At 40.0% G+C, this 21,996-nt stretch overlaps 1 protein-coding gene across 2 annotated transcripts in view; it reads right to left on the bottom strand.

Annotated features, from left to right (window-relative positions):
* Positions 1–21,996, bottom strand: part of LOC121578286 (contactin-4) — a 192,648-nt gene that overhangs the window by 42,971 nt on the left and 127,681 nt on the right. For both annotated transcript variants that reach the window (XM_041892555.1, XM_041892556.1), the window contains exons 10-11: positions 13,840–13,969; positions 12,616–12,766 (exon numbers count right to left, since the gene is read on the bottom strand). In XM_041892555.1, the coding sequence (XP_041748489.1) occupies positions 12,616–12,766; positions 13,840–13,969 (281 nt within the window). The remainder of the gene's footprint in view (positions 1–12,615; positions 12,767–13,839; positions 13,970–21,996) is intronic.

Below are 21,996 nucleotides of genomic sequence, written 5' to 3'. Positions count from 1 at the left end.
GGGCAAAGAAATTCAAAAGGGGTGATGATATTAATGAATAGTAATTTCGATCCGAATGTGCAAATTGTCCAAATAGATACGCAAGGTAGATGGATTATTTTAAATATGGTATTGGACCATAAACAGATATGGCTCATTAACCTTTACGGACCAAATAATGATGATCCACAATTCTTTGACAATATATATAATAAATTATCAAGCCTGCAAGCAACTCAAGACAATATTATTATGGTGGGGGATTATAATACTGTTTTAAATAGCTCAATGGACCGAAAAGGAAATCACACCACAAACAATCACCCACATGCTCTTAAGGAAATTGTGAATGTCATGGATACATTAGAACTAGTAGATATATGGAGGCTTAAATATGCTGATCTAGTGAGATATACATGGCGGAGACTGAATCAAGCTAGTCGTCTTGACTTCTTTCTTATCTCATTCTCGTTGGCACCAAAAGTAAAAAAAGTGTTGATAGGGGACAGAATGCGGTCGGACCATCATATAATAGGCATATACATTACTCTGACTGAATTTCCACGTGGGCGAGGATATTGGAAATTTAATCAAAGCCTATTAGATGATAATTTATTTATAATTAGAACAAAGGAATTTATAACTGACTTTTTCCAACATAACATAGGTACAGCGAATCCCCTTATTGTATGGGACACCTTTAAATGTGCCTTTAGAGGCCATGCAATTCAGTACTCATCTCGAAAACAAAAGCAATTTAGGTCAAAAGAGTTTATACTAAGAAAGGAAATAGAAAGTCTAACAGAACAGATAGATGGCAATAAAAACTGTAACATAGAGGCTCAGAATAAATTAGAGGAAAAACAAAAAGAAATGGAAAAACTTATTCAAGAAAGATCAAGTGTAATATATTATAAAAATAAAGCAAACTGGATGGAATATGGGGAAAAATGCACAAAATTCTTTTTTAATCTTCAACATAGGAATGCTACCAAAAAGAACTTAATGAAACTGGTTACAATTGACGGAGTCACCCATAATTCACCTAATGATATTTTGAAGGAAGAAACAAAGTATTTTAAGCATATGTTTTCTTTTCAGTCGCCTCCATCTCCTCTAACTGAAGCTAATTGTAGAGATTTTTTTCCTATTGATAATGTCAAATTAACAGCCACACAGAAAGACTCATGTGAAGGTGAAATTACAGAGGAGGAACTTCTGGATGCAATTAAAGACTTTAAGTCCGGGGAAAACTCCAGGGTTGGATGGCATACCAATCGAGGTATACCAAACCTTTTTTGATATACTAAGAGGACCGTTATTAGCATGTTTTAACCACTCCTATGTAAATGGTAGATTATCTGACACTCAAGAAGAAGGTCTGATCTCATTATTACTGAAACAGGATACAAGTGGAAAATATAAAGATCCAGTCCATTTACAAAATTGGAGGCCCCTTACACTTCAGTGTTGTGATGCAAAAATCCTAGCAAAATGTATAGCGCATAGAATTAAAAAGGTATTGTCGGATATTATTCATTCTAATCAGACAGGTTTTTTACATGGAAGATACATTGGAGATAATATAAGGCAAGTATTGGAAACAATAGAACACTATGGAAAATATGGGAAACCAGGCCTGCTATTCATAGCAGACTTCGAAAAGGCATTTGATAAAGTTCGACGAATTTATATATAAATGCCTGGAGCATTTCAATTTTGGAGAATCTCTTATAAAATGGGTCAAAATCATGTATAGTAACCCTAGGTGTAAAATAGTAAATAATGGCTATTTCTCAGAAAGTTTCAAACTGTCAAGAGGAGTGAAACAAGGTTGTCCACTATCGGCATATCTATTTATTGTGGCCATCGAGATGTTAGCTATTAAAATCAGATCCAATAATAATATCAGAGGATTAGAAATACAGGGCTTAAAAACAAAGGTGTCATTGTACGCAGATGATTCATGTTTTCTTTTAGATCCACAACTAGAATCCCTCCACAGCCTCATAGAGGATCTAGATACATTTTCTAACCTCTCTGGATTAAAACCAAATTATGACAAATGTACTATATTACGTATTGGATCACTAAAAATACAATTTTTACATTACCATGTAGTTTACCAATAAAATGGTCTGATGGTGATGTGGATATACTCGGAATACATATCCCAAAGGAAATAAATGATCTCACTTCAATAAATTTTTATAGAAAGTTAGCAAAAATAGATAAGATCTTACTACCATGGAAAGGAAAATACCTGTCAATTTGTGGAAAAATCACCCTGATTAACTCTTTAGTATTATCCCAGTTTACCTATTTGCTTATGGTCTTGCCTACGCCTAGCAAACAGTTTTTTAAATTATATGAGAAAAAAATATTCAATTTTATTTGGAACGGCAAGCCAGACAAAATTAAAAGAGCATATTTATATAATGAATATGAATTCGGAGGACAGAAATTATTAAATATTAAAGCATTAGACCTATCACTAAAATCTTCAGTCATCCAAAAGTTATACTTAAATCCGAACTGGTTCTCAAGCAAATTAGTAAGATTGTCTCACCCACTGTTCAAGAAAGGCCTTTTTCCCTTTATTCAGATTACAACCTCTCACTTTCAGTTATTTGAAAAGGAAATAATCTCCCAAATGTCACTATTTCTAAAACAAGCCATAGAAAGTTGGTTGCAATTTCAATTTAATCCTCCAGAAACGACAGAACAAATAATGCAACAAATATTGTGGTTAAATTCAAATATACTAATTGACAAAAAACCTTTATTTTTTGACAGAATGTTTAAAAAAGGTATAATCTTCGTAAATGATATCATCGGTAGGACTGGTGGAGTTATGTCGCACATGCAGCTAACAAAAACATATGGAAATGTCTGCTCTACCCAAAATTACAACCAAATAATTGCAGCCTTACCGCAAAAGTGGAAGAGGAAAGTTGAAGGGGGAGAAAGTAAGGAACTTGTCTGTCGGCCTTGCATTAAAGAACATAATTGGTTAAGGAAAAATGTGATAAATAAAAAAGTATATCAGTTTCACTTAAGGACCAAAGGATTGACAGCAGTCCCATATAGATTTCAAAATAGTTGGGAAGAGATCTTTGACGTACCGATCCCATGGCATAGTGTTTATGAACTGACACGCAAAACGACACCGGATTCAAAAATTAGAATCTTTCAATTTAAATTATTATATAAAATTCTTGCTACCAATAGAATGTTATTTATATGGGGGATACAATCTTCCCAGCTCTGCAGATTTTGCTGTGAAGAGATAGAATCATTAGATCATTTGTTTTGGTTCTGTCCATTTGTAGCTTGTTTTTGGACACAGGTCCAGGAATGGCTAAAGGATTGCAATATTTACCTGGAACTAACCTTGCAGATAGCATTACTGGGTGATCTGAAAAGTCATAGTCAATCAATCAATAATATAATAATACTTTTAGCAAAAATGTTTATTTTTAATTCACAATCTGTAGAAGCAATGAGAATAGAAAGGTTCAGAACTTTTGTAAAACATCACAGTATGGTTGAAATATATATGGCAAATAGAAATCCTATATGGATGGTGTTAAGAGATAGATGGGAGGTATTGAATAGAGTTGAAGGATGGGACTAATAACAAATAACAACAAATAATAACAAAGATAGCTAATAATGTAAGCATACTGTGTCCATAATAAGTATATAGGTTGTATGTTGGGAGCTTTTGGGAAAGAGCACAGTTAGAAAGATATGGCATTTAGAAGCAAACCGGATGGACATCATGAAAATGATCGGAGAGGTTGAGAGTAGAAGAAGTTCAGGAGCAAAAAAATAAATAAATATATATATATATATATATATATATATATATATATAGATATAGATATAGAATTATTGTAAAATTAACTCTGTCCATAAGGTGTAGATAGTAAGTATAGACCGGAAGTAGAGGCCTGGGCGTTGTTGTTCACTAATTTACTCCAAGTAGGGAAAGGATGGTGGGGTTGAAAAGTAATAAAGGGGAATATATATATAAAAAATACAAAAAACATGGGGGATTGGAAGTGATGCAGACAATTACATTGATAGAAGATACAATCTATCTGCAATATTAAGCTGATCCATCCCCCCGAAAAAAAATAATAAAAAATAAATAATAATAATAATAATAAATAAACAACGCATCTGTTTTCACATGGCACTGTTTCATGTTAAGATTTCATAACGTAACTTTGGGCAACGTTTGATGAAAATCGAATTATTATCTTTTAAAAAGTGACACAATCATGTCTGAGTAATGACTGAGTGCAAAATCATTTATACTAAGTCAATGTAAGTAAATGCATCACAAGCTTCCTCAGTGGACACTTACAAAAATGTGCTGATACTCATTCTACATTTGGTTTCCTTCCTGACATTGATTCATTCTGGAGTGTGTGTGGCATAGCAGATGGGGTCTGTAAATGGAGTTCACTCTGGCAGACATCACTTCATTTATGTGAGAGCCATCTTCATTTCCTCTTGCTTTGCAGGAAGGGCTAGCGATGGGCCATAAGCATGGCTAGATCTGGAGCAATCTCACTCCCGTCCCTGTCACCCTCAATATGGTGGAGCAGTCAACAGTCAACACCCTGACGCAGAAACCCCTGCTGTGCCTTATTTCCCCCACTCAATCCATTATCCACGCTACAGGGATGTAGGGAGAATATTCTACAAGCATTGTATGTTAAACACCCCCGGCCAGGCATCAAGGCCTGACAAGCCACCAATTATGAGTTCAAGAGAGAGTGGTAGAAACAGCGAAACTCAGACCAAGTCTAATCATAATGCACTTCTTTAAAGTGCACAAAGCAATCAAGGTAACTTATGTTATACAGTAAGCAGATGGAATTATTCTATCTGGCCACATATAATAAAGGTCAAATTTACAAGAATAGATTTAAAGTGAGGTTAATGTTTAAAAGAAGATGGTCTCTGTATGACATCTTCTGGAAGTTAACTTAATCTACTGTATTGCTCATGATACAGTCATTTCTGCAGAAGCCTATGCATTACAATACAATACAATCACTTGGGACTTCTTGTAGTATATCATTCTTCATTTGTTACAACTTGAGTAAAAAGTCTACACAGCAAATAGGTAAATGTTAGTGCTTCATTACATTTAGTCTTAATGAGAACATACTGTACCATACCATGGCTTTGATTAAATAAACCTGCCATATGTTATTCTTAACTGACACTAACCAATCTATTTTTCTTTCCTCCTTCCATATACAACAGCAAAACTAATATAGAGCCACTAAACAGATCTCTCAATGGCAATAAAACCCCTGTGCAGCATCAGAGCACACCAAAACACACTGCAATGTATCTGTACCACTTACACATCAGTTTAAGACTTCCATCTGAAGCCAAGCAACTATATCAAAGGACTAAAAAACTTTTTTGAAATATTTGTAGGGAAGAATGGGATAAATCATGCAAAAGGGTTAGTTGAGCCACCCCATTGTTTCTAAGAAACCATACACAAATTGAATCATGTGACCAAATATTTAGGAAGAGGTCATCATGTCATGCAGTCTGTGAAGGAAGAAATCACATGGAAAAAGTGGTAAGCAAGCCAGGTAAAAAAAACGGACTTTTACAAAGTCAAATGAATTTATTGTGTTATAGGTTTCATGATGCTTGTATCTACACCAAAGTAGACCGTTTAAAGACTGTTTTATACATCAGTTGGGGTCTCTATAAGCTACAATATGAGGTCCTAAACCTAGTATGAAAGTGCATCCTTGTAGCTAATATAGTCTTTGCTTTGGGGTAAATTGTGCCATTTGGCCAGGGGCAAGTTGAGTCAATAGCTAATCAATATACCCCATAAAAATCACGATTATGTTTGTCCATTTTCTGCATAATATGCATAGTATTTTGAAGACACCTCACATTTGTGTGATTAGTTTAGTTCAAATGATGAAAAATGCCTTCTTCAGTGGGGTTCGCTCCCCCTCTAGGCCACAGTTGAAGTGTTTTTTCCCCAGGCATTATCACTGGGATATGAGGTTACACGAGGGCTTAAGCCTATGTTAAATGTTTTCAAAACTGTTATGTTTACATAATTCTGGTTATTTCCAGGGATATACAACATTTTGAAATACAGTGAGGGAAAAAAGTATTTGATCCCCTGCTGATTACGTTTGCCCACTGACAAAGAAATGATCAGTCTATAATTTTAATGGTAGGTTTATTTGAACAGTGAGAGACAGAATAACAACAAAAAAATCCAGAAAAACGCATGTCAAAAATGTTTTAAATTGATTTGCATTTTAATGAGGGAAATAAGTATTTGACCCCCTCTCAATCAGAAAGATTTCTGGCTCCCAGGTGTCTTTTATACAGGTAACGAGCTGAGATTAGTAGCACACTATTAAAGGGAGTCCTCCTAATCTCAGTTTGTTACCTGTATAAAAGACACCTGTCCACAGAAGCAATCAATCAATCAAATTCCAAACTCTCCACCATGGCCAAGACCAAAGAGCTCTCCAAGGATGTCAGGGACAAGATTGTAGACCTACACAAGGCTGGAATGGGCTACAAGACCATCGCCAAGCAGCTTGGTGAGAAGGTGACAACAGTTGATGCGATTATTCGCAAATGGAAGAAACACAAAATAACTGTCAATCTCCCTCGGCCTGGGGCTCCATGCAAGATCTCACCTCGTGGAGTTGCAATGATCATGAGAACAGTGAGGAATCAGCCCAGAACTACACGGGAGGATCTTGTCAATGATCCCAAGGCAGCTGGGACCATAGTCACCAAGAAAACAATTGGTAACACACTACGCCGTGAAGGACTGAAATCCTGCAGCGCCCGCAAGGTCCCCCTGCTCAAGAAAGCACATATACAGGCCCGTCTGAAGTTTGCCAATGAACATCTGAATGATTCAGAGGAGAACTGGGTGACAGTGTTGTCGTCAGATTAGACCAAAATCGAGCTCTTTGGCATCAACTCAACTCGCCGTGTTTGGAGGAGGAGGAATGCTGCCTATGACCCCAAGAACACCATCCCCACCATCAAACATGGAGGTGGAAACATTATGCTTTGGGGGTGTTTTTCTGCTAAGGTGACAGGGCAACTTCACCGCATCAAAGGGACGATGGACGGGGCCATGTACCGTCAAATCTTGGGTGAGAACCTCCTTCCCTCAGCCAGGGCATTGAAAATGGGTCGTGGATGGGTATTCCAGCATGACAATGACCCAAAACACACGGCCAAGGCAACAAAGGAGTGGCTCAAGAAGAAGCACATTAAGGTCCTGGAGTGGCCTAGCCAGTCTCCAGACCTTAATCCCATAGAAAATCTGTGGAGAGAGCTGAAGGTTCGAGTTGCCAAACGTCAGCCTCGAAACCTTAATGACTTGGAGAAGATCTGCAAAGAGGAGTGGGACAAAATCCCTCCTGAGATGTGTGCAAACCTGGTGGCCAACTAAAAAAAACGTCTGACCTCTGTGATTGCCAACAAGGGTTTTGCCACCAAGTACTAAGTCATGTTTTGCAGAGGGGTCAAATACGTATTTCCCTCATTAAAATCCAAATCAATTTATAACATTTTTGACATGCGTTTTTCTGGATTTTTTTGTTGTTATTCTGTCTCTCACTGTTCAAATAAACCTATCATTAAAATTATAGACTGTTCATGTCTTTGTCAGTGGGCAAACGTACAAAATCAGCAGGGGATCAAATACTTTTTTCCCTCACTGTATATGTAGATATCTTTGATAGAAAGATATTTATATTTCCCTTGACGTATCTATATTTCCCTTGACGTATTTATGCTGAATGTAAAAAATGGCTCAACATACCCCACTCTCCCCTACGAGTGCTCCTGTGGTGTAAGATAACTCCAAACATTCCTTTGAAAGAAAAAAGCCTTTAATTTAGGGAGAAGAGATGGGGGGAAAACAGAATGTCAGCACGTCCGGCGGGCAGGCGGGCGGTGGCCACTCATACAGAGACAGTTGAGTGTGTGGGTCTGGTGTGGGGGACCAACACAGGTTTTTTTTTAATCTCTCTTCCAATTCAGTGGTGACATATTGAAATGGCATATTTTTAGGCAGCGGTCCATTGCCTGACACGGCCCACTTATACACTCATCAGCAAGACCCTGCGCTACGTTCTCAGCTGCTTTGTTCCAGCTGATGTCATCTAAACCGGTTCCCTGCAGGGTTGTCTGGGAGAGATAAGACAACACCCACCCTCCCTTCCCCCCCTTCCCCCCCTCTGCTGGGCTCTTGCAGAAAAAAAGAGCTGCTGCTATGAAGATGGATTACCCAGCTGGTGACACTGGCTCCCCTCCCTCTAAAGCCACAGTGGAGCGCTAACGCAATTAGGCCAATTAATCTTGAACAAAAGGGGTTCACAACACACACACACCCCTCCCGCCTTTGAGTATGCACGCTCCTGAGCAGGTGTACCGCCATATCCTGCTCACACCTTATTTTCAAAACAATAAATGTGATTATGGATTACTGTCAAGTGCAGTAATTGTGTTACTGCCATAGTCGATGTAGGATGGACAAAGCAAGGCAGTGGTGGTCCTCTCATTTGCATGGTGAACTAGTTTCACTTTACATTATGTTAAAACTACCGCTAAATCACAATGGTTATCAAAGCATTCATCCTCCAGTAACAGTCATTTTGAAGTGAGACAATATGTTAAATTACTATTATGATGACAACAACAGATGATGATTACTTTCATAGCATGAGATGTATGCGGTCCAGAAAGGGCAGGACAACTTGGGTGCAAAGTAGGTTTGTATGTCTGAGCAATGTGTGTTTGTGTGTGTGAGAGAGAGAGAGAAAGAAAGAGACTGGGATGAGAGAGGAAGAGATAGCGAGAGAGAGAAACCGATAGAGAGAGAGATAGAGCAAGATAGAGAGAAATAGAGAGAGAGAGAGAGTGAGGGCGAAAGAAAGAAAGAATAAAAGCAAGAAAGAGTAGAGAGAACACATTCAATGCCTCACACACGTTTTCAGTTCTGCGAAAAGTAATTTGGCAGGGTTCCACCTATTGACAATGCAATCCAGCATCCTGACAAGATATCATCCAGCACAATACAACCTGGGACAGATGCGAGCAAACTTGTTATCTGCACATTTTTATTTTTAATTACCTCTGTGTCAAAGAGGTGGTCTGCGCTGAATAGCATTTACAAAGTAAAAGCATGACAATTTACTTTTCAAGTTCAATGCAGGACTCCACTTGAATACAGACCTAGAGATATTGTAATAGAATTATCTTTGTGAATACCACATTACTATGATAGATTGTGTTTATAACAGTAAGGGCACTGGTCCAGGTTTAATAATACTATTTTGCCTTTGTTTCCAACAAGTCCAAATCAGTACATTAAAATACCATACAGTATATGAGTTCTGGTAGGCCTCTCCGCTACAGCAAACAAATACAATATATCTCAACTATCTATCTACTTCTAACAAGCTCATAGCGAAACAACAAGAACCCACAAAACAGCAGGGAAGAACAGGGTTACATCCATCCATTCAACTGTAATATAGCCACTGCAATTGAATTAATCATCCCATGGGAACATATACCAATGTCACAGCAGTGCAAAATACCAAATCAATCAACAAAACTCTCCGTTCCAAACATATCCATAGGCTACAAGCAGGATGTTAAATCAAAATGATCAGTTACTGTAGCTCAGTGGATATCTGTGTTGGAAATCATGGAAAGGGAAAAGCATACACACTAAAAACAAATGGTTCTATATACAGTAGTGCCAAATAGGGGTTCTTTGGCTTTTAACCATAATGGAACCCTTTTTGGTGCTATATGGAACCATTTTTTAAGGTTCTATAAAGAACCATGTTCATAAGGTTCTAAATGGAACCTGTACAGTGCTATCAAGGTTCTATAAAGAACCATTAAAAAAGGTTATATTTATATAGCACCAAAAAAGGGTTCCGCTATGGATACAAAGCTCTTTGGGGCTATATAAAACCCCTTTTTATGCTTTATATAACCTTTATGGAGAACAGTTCTATATAGAACCTTTCTCAATCTCAAAGGTTCTTTGTAGAACCACACATGTTTTTTTTATTCTGGCTTTATATTGTATTGTTAAAATGCCATAGGTTGAATCAGGTGTGCTAGCTCTGCAACAGCTGGGAGAGAATTGCAAACTACTGACTTAGTCAACCGTTCTCAATTGACACAAGGCCATAGGTAAGTCTTTCACAAGACACCGTCACTGGCATTGTCATATACAACAATTATAGCATAACACAACAGATTAGATACACTGGAATGACACTCTCACTCACAGTTGCACAAATAGAGCTGTGAGCAAATCATGCCCCAAAATATTCTAATGAACCACCACCCCTACATTTTAATTATCACTAAAAGAGGAAAGAACCCTTTTTTGAACTGCAAAGAGTAATTGAATGGCTCAAATGGTTCTTTGGGCCAGTTCTTTGGGTCAGTACAGTAGAACCATCACCCTTCCCAAATAACCTTTGAGGAACCCTCATTTTTTTGTTTGTAATCCGTTGCTACCTCATAGTTCACCCAAGATTCAAACTGTCAGTTCAAGAGGGGATGACAAAACACTAGAATAGAAAAATACATATTTTATTAATAAAACCTGATGCGCTTCAGAATTCCAGCCTTGATCAGTCTGCTTGGGAGACAGCATCATATACGTAGGTATACAGGGCAACTGAAGGGCACCAGCAGCGTAACCACTATGCAAATGCTGGGCCACTTTGTTTAGCAACAACACTTCTTTGTGTATATGTAAACTATGACGAGACGTACCAGACACTCTGCACACAGTCCTGCTGTCAGAGTCGTGCCACCAAAGGGGCGCAACCGCTGTCTGGATCAGGACGTTCTGACTGACCAGACCCCTGACGCTACCCAGACACACCACTCACTCACCCAAATACACACACTGCTCTCCCGTCACTGATAGCAGGAGGCTGGCTTAACACGTTAGCCCAGAAAAGCATGTCATGTCAGCAGACAGTGACTGGTATAGTCGCCCACACACCCCCACAGAGGGCGAAGAGTGCTGATTAGCACCCAGACTCTGCACAGCGAGGGGCATATCGGGACACCCATAAGTACTGGCCAAACTAATTATACCTTCAGTACTCACACTGGTTTGTTTTTGGTGTATATCTACACTGTGCATTACAACAGGGATTATACATTAAGTGTACAAAACATTAGGAACACCATGATATAGACTGACCAGGTGAATCCAGGTGAAAGCTATGATCCCTTATTGATGTCATTGAGGCTGTTCTGAGGACAAAGGGGGTGCAACTCAATATTAGGAAGGTGTTCCTAATGTTTTGTACACTCAGTGAGTTGAAACATTTACTGAATATAGGCCTAAAGCAGTGTTTAATTTGGTCAGATATTTATTTCATTTTAATCATTTCAGCCATCGTAGTTTTAGCTATTATCAGTCAACTAAAACTCTGGACAATTTTAGTCTTGTTTTAGTCACTGTCATGTTAGTCACATTTTACTCTGTGCATTTTTTTTTACCTCCAACTTCTATGTGCACATTAAGATAGCCTTGTCCAACAAGGCCTACTATCCCCTCATATTGCTGGCAACATTGTTATTGGCTACAGGTTAAACAATGTAGACCTACAGCTCTGATTTTCTCCCCATCATAACCTTGTGATGGGGTAAATAACAGTGATTCCCTTAAAAGGGGAGAACCTGAGCTTTCCAACAATGCTAGAATTATTACTGTACTCCCAATATTCAGCAAATAGCATTAGTATTTCCAATCGTGAAAAAGCAAATCATGAAAAAGCTAAAATAAAGTAAGAGACAGTAAACATTATTGTTACAATTGAAATGTCCTGGCTATGCATCAGTTCAAAAGAAAGATGAGCGACTGAGGTGACCGCCTGGTAGCTGTGTGTGTGGGAGAGCCGGGTAGATCAGCTCAATCAGCCCGTCCAACTAAAAGACCAATGATATTCTGCAAAGGTATGCATGCTTATGATTGGATAAAACAGATTAAAAGGAGCTTCATGTCAAATTGAATGCCCATTAGTCTCATATGGAATTCTCCTCTCGTCAACTAAAATGAAAAGTCATTTATAATAGTTATCTTTTTTTCCATGGCATCTCGTCTCGTTATCGTCATTAGTTTTCGTCAGGAAAAATAGGTTGTTGACCAATATTTTTCGTCATAGTTATTGTTGATGAAATTAACACTGGCCTACAGGAGTCTACATCTGAAGCAGGTAGGTATACAGACAGAGATGTTACTTCAAATATTTATTTCAACGCAAAGCTGGAGATAAAATGTTAACAGTCAAGGAGGGACTCTGTAACAGTGAGGAATAGAATCACTAATATGACCAGAGATATAATATAAAGCTACAGAGCCGGGCAAGGTAAACATACAGTAATCATAGCCAGGGGTGTCTGGCATTTGCTCTTTATCAATACTACAAGAACATTGCCTCCAGGGTACCATACCTGAACAAATCCTACAGTAACCCCAGGGCTTAGGAAATCAACCCCCTTACAGAGAGAGGGATTACCTAATAAAGAGAGAGATTGTTAGGTTACCTGTTGCTCTCTCGTAGAGTCTCACTGCCCTTCCTCCAGGAGATCACACCCCAGGGGGACATTTTGGGCCTGCACTCGATCAGCACATCTCCTCGCTCCTTCACCATGGTGTGGCTCCTCAGCTGGTTCTGGGAGAAATCTGGGGCAACAGCTGAGACAACACATGCATGTTAAAAACCAAACACTTCCCTGCCCCTTTACTTTCTTATGTCTAACTTTCGACATGTATTACATGAGCGTAAAGACATGAGTTTATCCTGAACACATAACCAGAACTAGGAAAACCTCAGTATACTGGATCCAGAGTCTTTCCTGGTAAGGTCTCAGGAAAGAACAACATATACATCAAGGGAACAAGAGACTCCCATTTGGCAAGACCGAGAGAGAGTCATTGTCATTGGCCAGAGCTAGAGCAGGTCTTAGCCAGGGTAGACAAGGCTCAAGGAGATTACTAAACTCCACACTCCAGCTTGTATGGACTAGACAGAGAGTGAGTCAAAGGCAGACATATTGAAAAAGCACAAAACAAAAAAAGAATGATGAAATGGAACGTTATCTGTATAACCCCTAAAGAGTGAGGCGTGTAATGTGTTGAGTAGAAATGGCAGGGAAGGAAGGAGAGTGCAACACACTGCACTCCTTAAAAAACAGGGAATCCTTTTTTCGGCTAAGAAAGACAAATTAGTTATATCATGATCATTTACTTTTCTCTCCAGGATCCTCCCTCCCTTTGCTTTTATAAAGCACCTCAATTAGTGTTTCTCTGCCAGGGACTGTCAATGACGTTTTTACCTCCTTCACGTTTAATTCAACCTGGAAACTTTGGCTGTGTTGGATCTAATTCCAATCAATGACAAAACAATGATCAAGAGTGGTGGGAGATGGGTTTCGGGAGTGATAACTGGAGGCCAGCCCTGTGCCAGGGAACAGGGTCCTGAGTAACAGGACTGACAGGGCAGATGGGTGGGACTGGAGAGCACAGTGGCATGGCCATACATCAACAGCACCCCAGTGCATTCATCTTTTAATGAATGCTTTTTAATTAGGAGGAAATCACAGAGAAGCTAGAGGTCACACTGCGATGGTAGAGAACGGAAAAACAAACTAGCAATGACACTAAAACATGCACACAACAAACAAACGTGCATACTGTACAACATTCAATACATGCACCGGTATGTAGGCTGTCAGACAGGCACATCCACAGACCTTGTATTGCCTTACCTATGACTTTGAGCTCTACATTGGAGTAGACCTCCCCATGTTTGTTTCCAGCCACACATTGATACATTCCAATATCGGACAGCGTCAGTCGGCTGATTGACAACGCCCCATTGGCAACCTGTATGCGCTCCTATGAACAGAGAGACAGATACATGCTTTTTGATATGCCTTATTACGATTGGTCATTTACATAAAAGCATGCAGCCAATGTGCCAGTGAATTATAGTGTGGCAGTGACGGACGTGGCAATAAATCTAGGTTTTCATCACTAATGGAGGGAGGGGGTTGGGTGGAGGGAGGCAGGCTAGCAGAAAATGACCCTAATCAATCTGCATGTTTATGAGAGTGAAATAAAACCATGCCCTATTTATATCTCTGGCTGCACCAAAGGACCTGTTTCCCCTTCAGCACAAGGACTGGATGTGAGGGTTAGGAATATCTTATCAGAGCCATGCTGCATGTGAAAATTGCTTTCCTGATAGGTATGGTATGCCCTATACATACTAAGTACTGTATGTATGCTGTTATGTACACCACAGATCACACACTGTACTGAGCCACTGTTGAATAGCAGATTCCTGCCATCTTAGTGAAGGAGATACACGTCTTGTGACTGGCCCATCAAAATAAACAGGCTTACTAGCCTAAATGGGCTTAATGCACTAAAACCCAGACACTTAGCATCTTTATCTTCAAGGTATGTTTACATACATTGGGGGGAAAAAGTATTTAGTCAGCCACCAATTGTGCAAGTTCTCCCACTTCAAAAGATGAGAGAGGCCTGTAATTTTCATCATAGGTACACGTCAACTATGACAGACAAAATGAGATTATTTTTCTCCAGAAAATCACATTGTAGGATTTTTAATGAATTTATTTGCAAATTATGGTGGAAAATAAGTATTTGGTCAATAACAAAAGTTTCTCAATACTTTGTTATATACCCTTTGTTGGCAATGACACAGGTCAAACGTTTTCTGTATGTCTTCACAAGGTTTTCACACACTGTTGCTGGTATTTTGGCCCATTCCTCCATGCAGATCTCCTCTAGAGCAGTGATGTTTTGGGGCTGTCGCTGGGCAACACGGACTTTCAACTCTCTCCAAAGATTTTCTATGGGGTTGAGATCTGCAGACTGGCTAGGCCACTCCAGGACCTTGAAATGCTTCTTACCAAGCCACTCCTTCGTTGCCCGGGCGGTGTGTTTGGGATCATTGTCATGCTGAAAGACCCAGCCACGTTTCATCTTCAATGCCCTTGCTGATGGAAGGAGGTTTTCACTCAAAATCTCACGATACATGGCCCCATTCATTCTTTCCTTTACACGGATCAGTCGTCCTGGTCCCTTTGCAGAAAAACAGCCCCAAAGCATGATGTTTCCACCCCCATGCTTCACAGTAGGTATGGTGTTCTTTGGATGCAACTCAGCATTCTTTGTCCTCCAAACACGACGAGTTGAGTTTTTACCAAAAAGTTCTATTTTGGTTTCATCTGACCATATGACATTCTCCCCAATCCTCTTCTGGATCATCCAAATGCACTCTAGCAAACTTCAGACGGGCCTGGACATGTACTGGCTTAAGCAGGGGGACACGTCTGGCACTGCAGGATTTGAGTCCCTGGCGGCGTAGTGTGTTACTGATGGTAGGCTTTGTTACTTTGGTCCCAGCTCTCTGCAGGTCATTCACTAGGTCCCCCCCGTGTGGTTCTGGGATTTTTGCTCACCGTTCTTGTGATCATTTTGACCCCACGGGGTGAGATTTTTGCGTGGAGCCCCAGATCGAGGGAGATTATCAGTGGTCTTGTATGTCTTCCATTTCCTAATAATTGCTCCCACAGTTGATTTCTTCAAACCAAGCTGCTTACCTATTGCAGATTCAGTCTTCCCAGCCTGGTGCAGGTCTACAATTTTGTTTCTGGTGTCCTTTGACAGCTCTTTGGTCTTGGCCATAGTGGAGTTTGGAGTGTGACTGTTTGAGGTTGTGGACAGGTGTATTTTATACTGATAACAAGTTCAAACAGGTGCCATTAATACAGGTAATGAGTGGAGGACAGAGGAGCCTCTTAAAGAAGAAGTTACAGGTCTGTGAGAGCCAGAAATCTTGCTTGTTTGTAGGTGACCAAATACTTATTTTCCACCATAATTTGCAAATAAATTCATTAAAAATCCTACAATGTGATTTTCTGGAAAAGAAATGCTCAATTTGTCTGTCATAGTTGACGTGTACCTATGATGAAAATTACAGGCCTCTCTCATCTTTTTAAGTGGGAGAACTTGCACAATTGGTGGCTGACTAAATACTTTTTTTCCCCACTGTATTTGAACTTAAGCATGAATATATACACTACATCACCAAAAGTATGTGGACTCCCCTTCAAATTAGTGGATTCGGCTATTTCAGCCACACCTGTCTCTGACAGGTGTATAAAATCAAGCACACCGCCATGCAATCTCCATAGACAAACATTGGCAGTAGAATGGCCTTACTGAAGAGCTCAGTGACTTTCAACGTGGCACCGTCATAGGATGCCACCTTTCCAACAAGTCATTTCATGAAATGTCTGCCCTGCTAGAGCTGCCCCGGTCAACTGTAAGTGTTGTTATTGTGAAGTGGAAACGTCTAGGAGCAACAACGGCTCAGCCGCAAAGTGGTAGGCCACACAAGCTCACAGAGCGGGACTGCTGAGTGCGTAGCGCGTAACAATCGTCTGTCCTCGGTTGCAACACTCACTACCCAGTTCCGAACTGCCTCTGGAAGCAATGTCAGCACAATAACTGTTTGTCGGGAGCTTCATGGAATGGGTTTCCATGGCCGACAAGCCTAAGATCACCATGTGCAATGCCAAACGTCGGCTGGAATGGTGTAAAGCTCACCGCCATTGGAATCTGGAGCAGTGGAAACGCGTTCTCTAAAGTGATGAATCACGCTTCACCATCTGGCAGTCGGATGGCCGAATCTGGATGCCAGGAGACCGCTACCTGCCCCAACTGTAAAGTTTGGTGGAGGAGGAATAATGGTCTGGGGCGGGCTGTTTTTCATGGTTCGGGCTAGGCCCCTTAGTTCCAGTGAAGGGAAATCTTAACGCTACAGCATACAGTGACATTTTAGATGATTCTCTGCTTCCAACTTTGTGGCAAAAGTTTGGGGAAGGCCCTTTCCTGTTTCAGCATGACAATGCCCCCGTGCACAAAGCAAGGTCCATACAGAAATGGTTTGACGAGATCGGTGTGGAAGAACTTGACTGGCCTGCACAGAGCCCTGACCTCAACCCCATCAAACACCTTTGGGATAAATTGGAACGCAGACTGCGAGGAAATCCTAATTGCCCAACATCAGTGCCCGACCTCACTGATACTCTTGTAGCTGAATGGAAGCAAATCACTGCAGCAATGTTCCAAAATGTAGTGGAAAGCCTTCCCAGAAGAGTGGAGGCTGTTATAGCAGCAAAGGGGGGGACCAACTCCATGTTAATGCCCATGGTTTTGGAATGAGATGTTCGACGAGCAGGTGTCAACATACTTTTGGTCATGTAGTGTGTCTTTATTTCCAGAACGGCATTAAAACCGACACCAGTTTTTAAGGGTAGGGCTTTTTGGCAGTGTACTTTGTGCTGCCTGCTCCCTGCTGCCCTTCATCTCCTCTGTTTTCCAAAGGCTTACCCTTAATGTCATTAAAGCACATTTCCATAGGGGTGTCAGCTTGGTGTGGCTCCAGTCTGACGGGATTAAGGTACTGTCACATGAAAAGAGGAGCTGTCCTCATTGAAACATCAGTAGCTAATCCCGTGTTTGAGCAGGTTGCGTTGTGAATTTCGATGATGCTCAGTGACTCGCCGCTAGCTGGATGCACAGGGGCGAATGTGCCTGCTGGCAGGAGCAGCAGAATGGTGGTGGCTTATATCAGTCTTTGCGTGGAATGCACTCCATTTACGGGCTGCTATTAATTAAGGATGACATTCCTCTTAAATCAGCAGTTTTTCATGCGGGGACCTGGGGGGACCATCTGCACAACTTCTGCTGAATGTAAATGATTGGCAATGTCATTGCCAACACTACCGGGTCACTTCATTTGATATAGGACAGTATAAACAACATGCCGTATGACTCGATTGATGTCACAAACAATCGCCTGTCATCGCGGTTTTTGAGATGCATTGAATTTGGTGTTTAATTATTGTCCATTTCGGCAGGTATGAGAAATGCATTTGCATTATTGACAGTATCAGAACTATTCATACCCTACTGTGTACCCATGCACTTTAGCTACTGACCAAACTTGGGAAGTTAGGTTACACTTTATTTTGATAGTCCCATACAGATGATCTACAGATGGTCATACTATCAGCAAATTATCTGTTGATAAGCAACTGCTTGCTAAGATAACAGTTAAGGTTAGGGACAGGATTCAGATTAGGGTAAGGGTAAGGGTTAGGGTTAAGGTTAGGGCTAGGGTTAGGGTAAGGGTTAAGTTTAGGGTTAGGATAAGGGTTAAGGTTAGGGTTAGGGCTAGGGTTAGTAGATACTGTAGTTAGTTGGAATGTTGTTGACAGTTATTGAACATCTACTGAACATCTACAAGCCATCTACTTGGGATTAGCCAAATAAAGTGTCACCGGAAGTTATTTGCTAAATGAAGGTAATATCATAAGCCATTGCAGTCAGCTCAAATGTCCAAATGAGCAGGAGAAGCAGAAAAGGTCCCCATTGATTTACTGTGATGAATCACTACAAATAGTATATCTTCCCCGTTCCTGCTCTCCCTCCATTAGTTATTAGATTGATGAGGCTAGACTATTTGATGGTGAAATTTCAAACAACGGAACAACTCTGCTTGATTAATCTATTCATCTATTAATCTATAATCGAAGTGCATTACTAATCATCCCATTTATTATGTTCATATTAAGGAAATCCTACTCCATGGGAATGAATACTGTCAATGTCTAACCTTTTATCACAGATAGGGCCGTGGCGGACATGACATTTTGTCAACTGGTTATTGTCATGCAAAAGACTGCCGGTCTCACGGTAATTGACAATTAATTAACATAAACACGTTTAGCATCTCGAGGCCTCCACGCATTCAAGCTGCTGATGCGCGCCTTTGGAACATGTACATTTAAAAAAGTTGAATAAATCAATGTAATATACACCATCACGATAAATCCATTATTTATTTTAGGCAGGTCTAAAGAAACATGATATGGATTTCAGAAGAACAGAACATGAGTTGGCCTACTGTATGTTATCTGGCTATGCACCATGCCATAGGCTGTATGCTTGTTCATGTTTGTATTATAGGATTTTATAGTAAGAAGAATATACGGTGCCTACAGAAAGTATTCATATCCCTTGACTTTTTCCGCATTTTGTTGTGTAATGGATTGACTTGAGATTGTTTTGTTACTGGCCTAGACACAATACTCCATAATGTCAGAGTGGAATTATGTTTTTCGAAATGTTTTCAAATAAATACAAAATAATAATAATAAAAGTTTAAATGTCTTAAGTCAATAAGTATTCAACCCCTTTTGTCACGAATTCCGCCGAGACTGCTCCTCCTCCTTGCTCGGGCAGGCTTCGGCGTTCGTCGTCCCCGGAGTACTAGCTACTACCGCTTGATGTCTCGATGTTTGTTTGGTCTTGTCTTGTTAGTGCACCTGTTTCGTGTTATGTATTGATTAGGTCACCTATAAGTTTCCTTTAGTTTTGTTTGCAGTTGTGTGTGATTGTCCGCCTGTCCGTTGATGTATGGTATTTGTTCTCATGTTGATAGTGTATTTACGCACTGTATGCGTAATCGCTCGCCTCCAGTGTTTGAGGCCCGTTATTTTGTATTGTCTTGTTGACTAGTAAAGTCGTTTTGACTGAGCTTCTGTGTCCTGCGCCTGACTCCAACACCGCATCCACATCAGCTTGTGACACCTTTGTTATGGCAAGTCTAAATAAGTGCTTAACAAGTCACATAATAAGTTGGACTCACTCTGTGTGCAATAATAGTGTTTAACATGATCTTTGAATGACTGACTCATCTCTGTACCGCACACACAAAATTATCTGTAAGGTCCCTCAGTCGAGCAGTGAATTTTAAACACAGATTCAACCACAAAGACCAGGGAGGTTTCCAATGCCTCGCAAACAAGGGCACCCATTGGTAGATTGGAAATTTAAAAAAAAAAAAGCAGACATTGAATTTCCCTTTGAGCATGGTGAAGATATTAATTACACTTTAGATGGTGTATCAATATACCCAGTCACTATAAAGATACAGGTGTCCTTCCTAACTCAGTTGCCGGACAGGAAGGAAACTGCTCAGGGATTTCACCATGAGGCCAATGGTGATTTTAAAACAGTTACATAGTTTAATGGCTGTGATAGGAGAAAACTGAGGATGGATCAACAACATAACAGTTACTCCACAATACAAACCTAATTGACAGAGTGAAAAGAAGGACGCCTGTACAGAATACAAATATTTCAAAACATGCATCCTGTTTGCAACAAGGCACTAAATTAATACTGCAAAAAATGTGACAAAGCAATTAACTTTTTGTCTTGAATACAAAGTGTTATGTTGGGGCAAATCCAATACAACACATTACTGAGTACCCCTCTCCATATTTTCAAGCATAGTGGTGGCTGCATCATGTTATGGGTATGCTTGTAATCGTTAAGGACTGGGGAGTTTTTCAGGATAAAAAATAAAGGGAATGGAGCTATGCACAGGCAAAATCCTAGAGGAAAACCTGGTTCAGTCTGCTTTCCACCAGACACTGGGAGATGAATTCACCTTTCAGCAGGGCAATAACCTAAAACACAAGACCAAATATACACTGGAGTTGCTTACCAAGAAGACAGTGAATGTTCCTGAGTGGCCAGTTACAGTTTTGAATTAAATCTGCTTGAAAATATATGGCAAGAACTGAAAATGGTTGTCTAGCAATGATCAACAACCAATTTGACAGACCTTGAAGAATTTTGAAAAGAATAACGGGCAAATGTTGCACAATATAGGTGTGGAAAGCTCTTAGAGACTTACCCAGAAAGACTCACAGCTGTAATCACTGCCAAATGTGCTTCTGTAAGTCGCTCTGGATAAGAGCGTCTGCTAAATGACCAATTTATTTATTATTTATTTTATTTCTACAAAGGTGTGTGATATTCCTGTATTTCATTTTAAATAAATGTTTTCACTTTGTCATTATGGTGTATTGTGTGTAGATGGATGAGAAAAAACCCAACATTTAATCCATTTTGAATTCAGGCTGTAACACAACAAAATGTGGAATAAGTCAAGCGGTATGAATACTTTCTGAAGGCACTGTAATTGAACATCTAAATAAAATAGAAAGGATATCTTTTCCCATTCCGGAGCTAGTGCGCATATGAAGTAGGTTGAGTGTAAAAGTGATCATTTGAAACAGGTCCTATATGCTAGATTTAGAGTTATTTGGCTAATTTAGTTGTGAATGATACAAACCTTAGAATGTCTTAGAAATCAAAACATATATGGGCTGCATGATGCGACTATAGGCTATTGATGATGTGAGAAAGTCACACAAAAAAGCTTGCACTCTGTTACTTGTCTCAGGCTGCACATTCTGTTCTCTCATCAAGTGATCACATTTACTGTATATGTTCACCCATCAGACTATTCTCAATTTAATCTTGTCTTTACTAATATGTAAAATCTGTTTTGACTTACAATGGCCCATTATCAAATGGGCAGGAACAGGGGCAGGGGAAAAAATAAATGTCATCCGTATGCACTCCAATAAGGAATGGAGGCCGCTTTCCCGCCTGTTCGTTTTTCAATCATGCCGGGTAGGCTACTCCGGTTATTTCACTCCATGCATCAACCACTTTTTGTGGAGCATGCAGCCTCTTGCTGCGTGACAGGTGATATTCCACCCAAACTCTTTATGCCATGGGCTCTCCAACCCTGTTCCTGCAGCCAAACCAAGTGCAATCTATTCGGGAACATCGATAGTAACATGTTTTCAAAACGAAACATACTTCATTAAACTGTTGACAGCCCCTCTTTCTGTGCGCTCAAGAAATGAATGAAGGAGAGAGGGGAGGAGATGGAAATGCACAGTGGTGAGATATTCTGTCGCGAAAGGTAGTGTGCTAGCCTATTAATTATAAAAATATAA

The sequence above is a fragment of the Coregonus clupeaformis genome, chromosome 12, assembly GCF_020615455.1.
Source record: "Coregonus clupeaformis isolate EN_2021a chromosome 12, ASM2061545v1, whole genome shotgun sequence".
Lineage (NCBI taxonomy): Eukaryota > Metazoa > Chordata > Actinopteri > Salmoniformes > Salmonidae > Coregonus > Coregonus clupeaformis.
The sequence above is the reverse complement of the archived record's forward strand: the minus strand, read 5'-3'. Positions and strand labels throughout refer to the sequence as shown.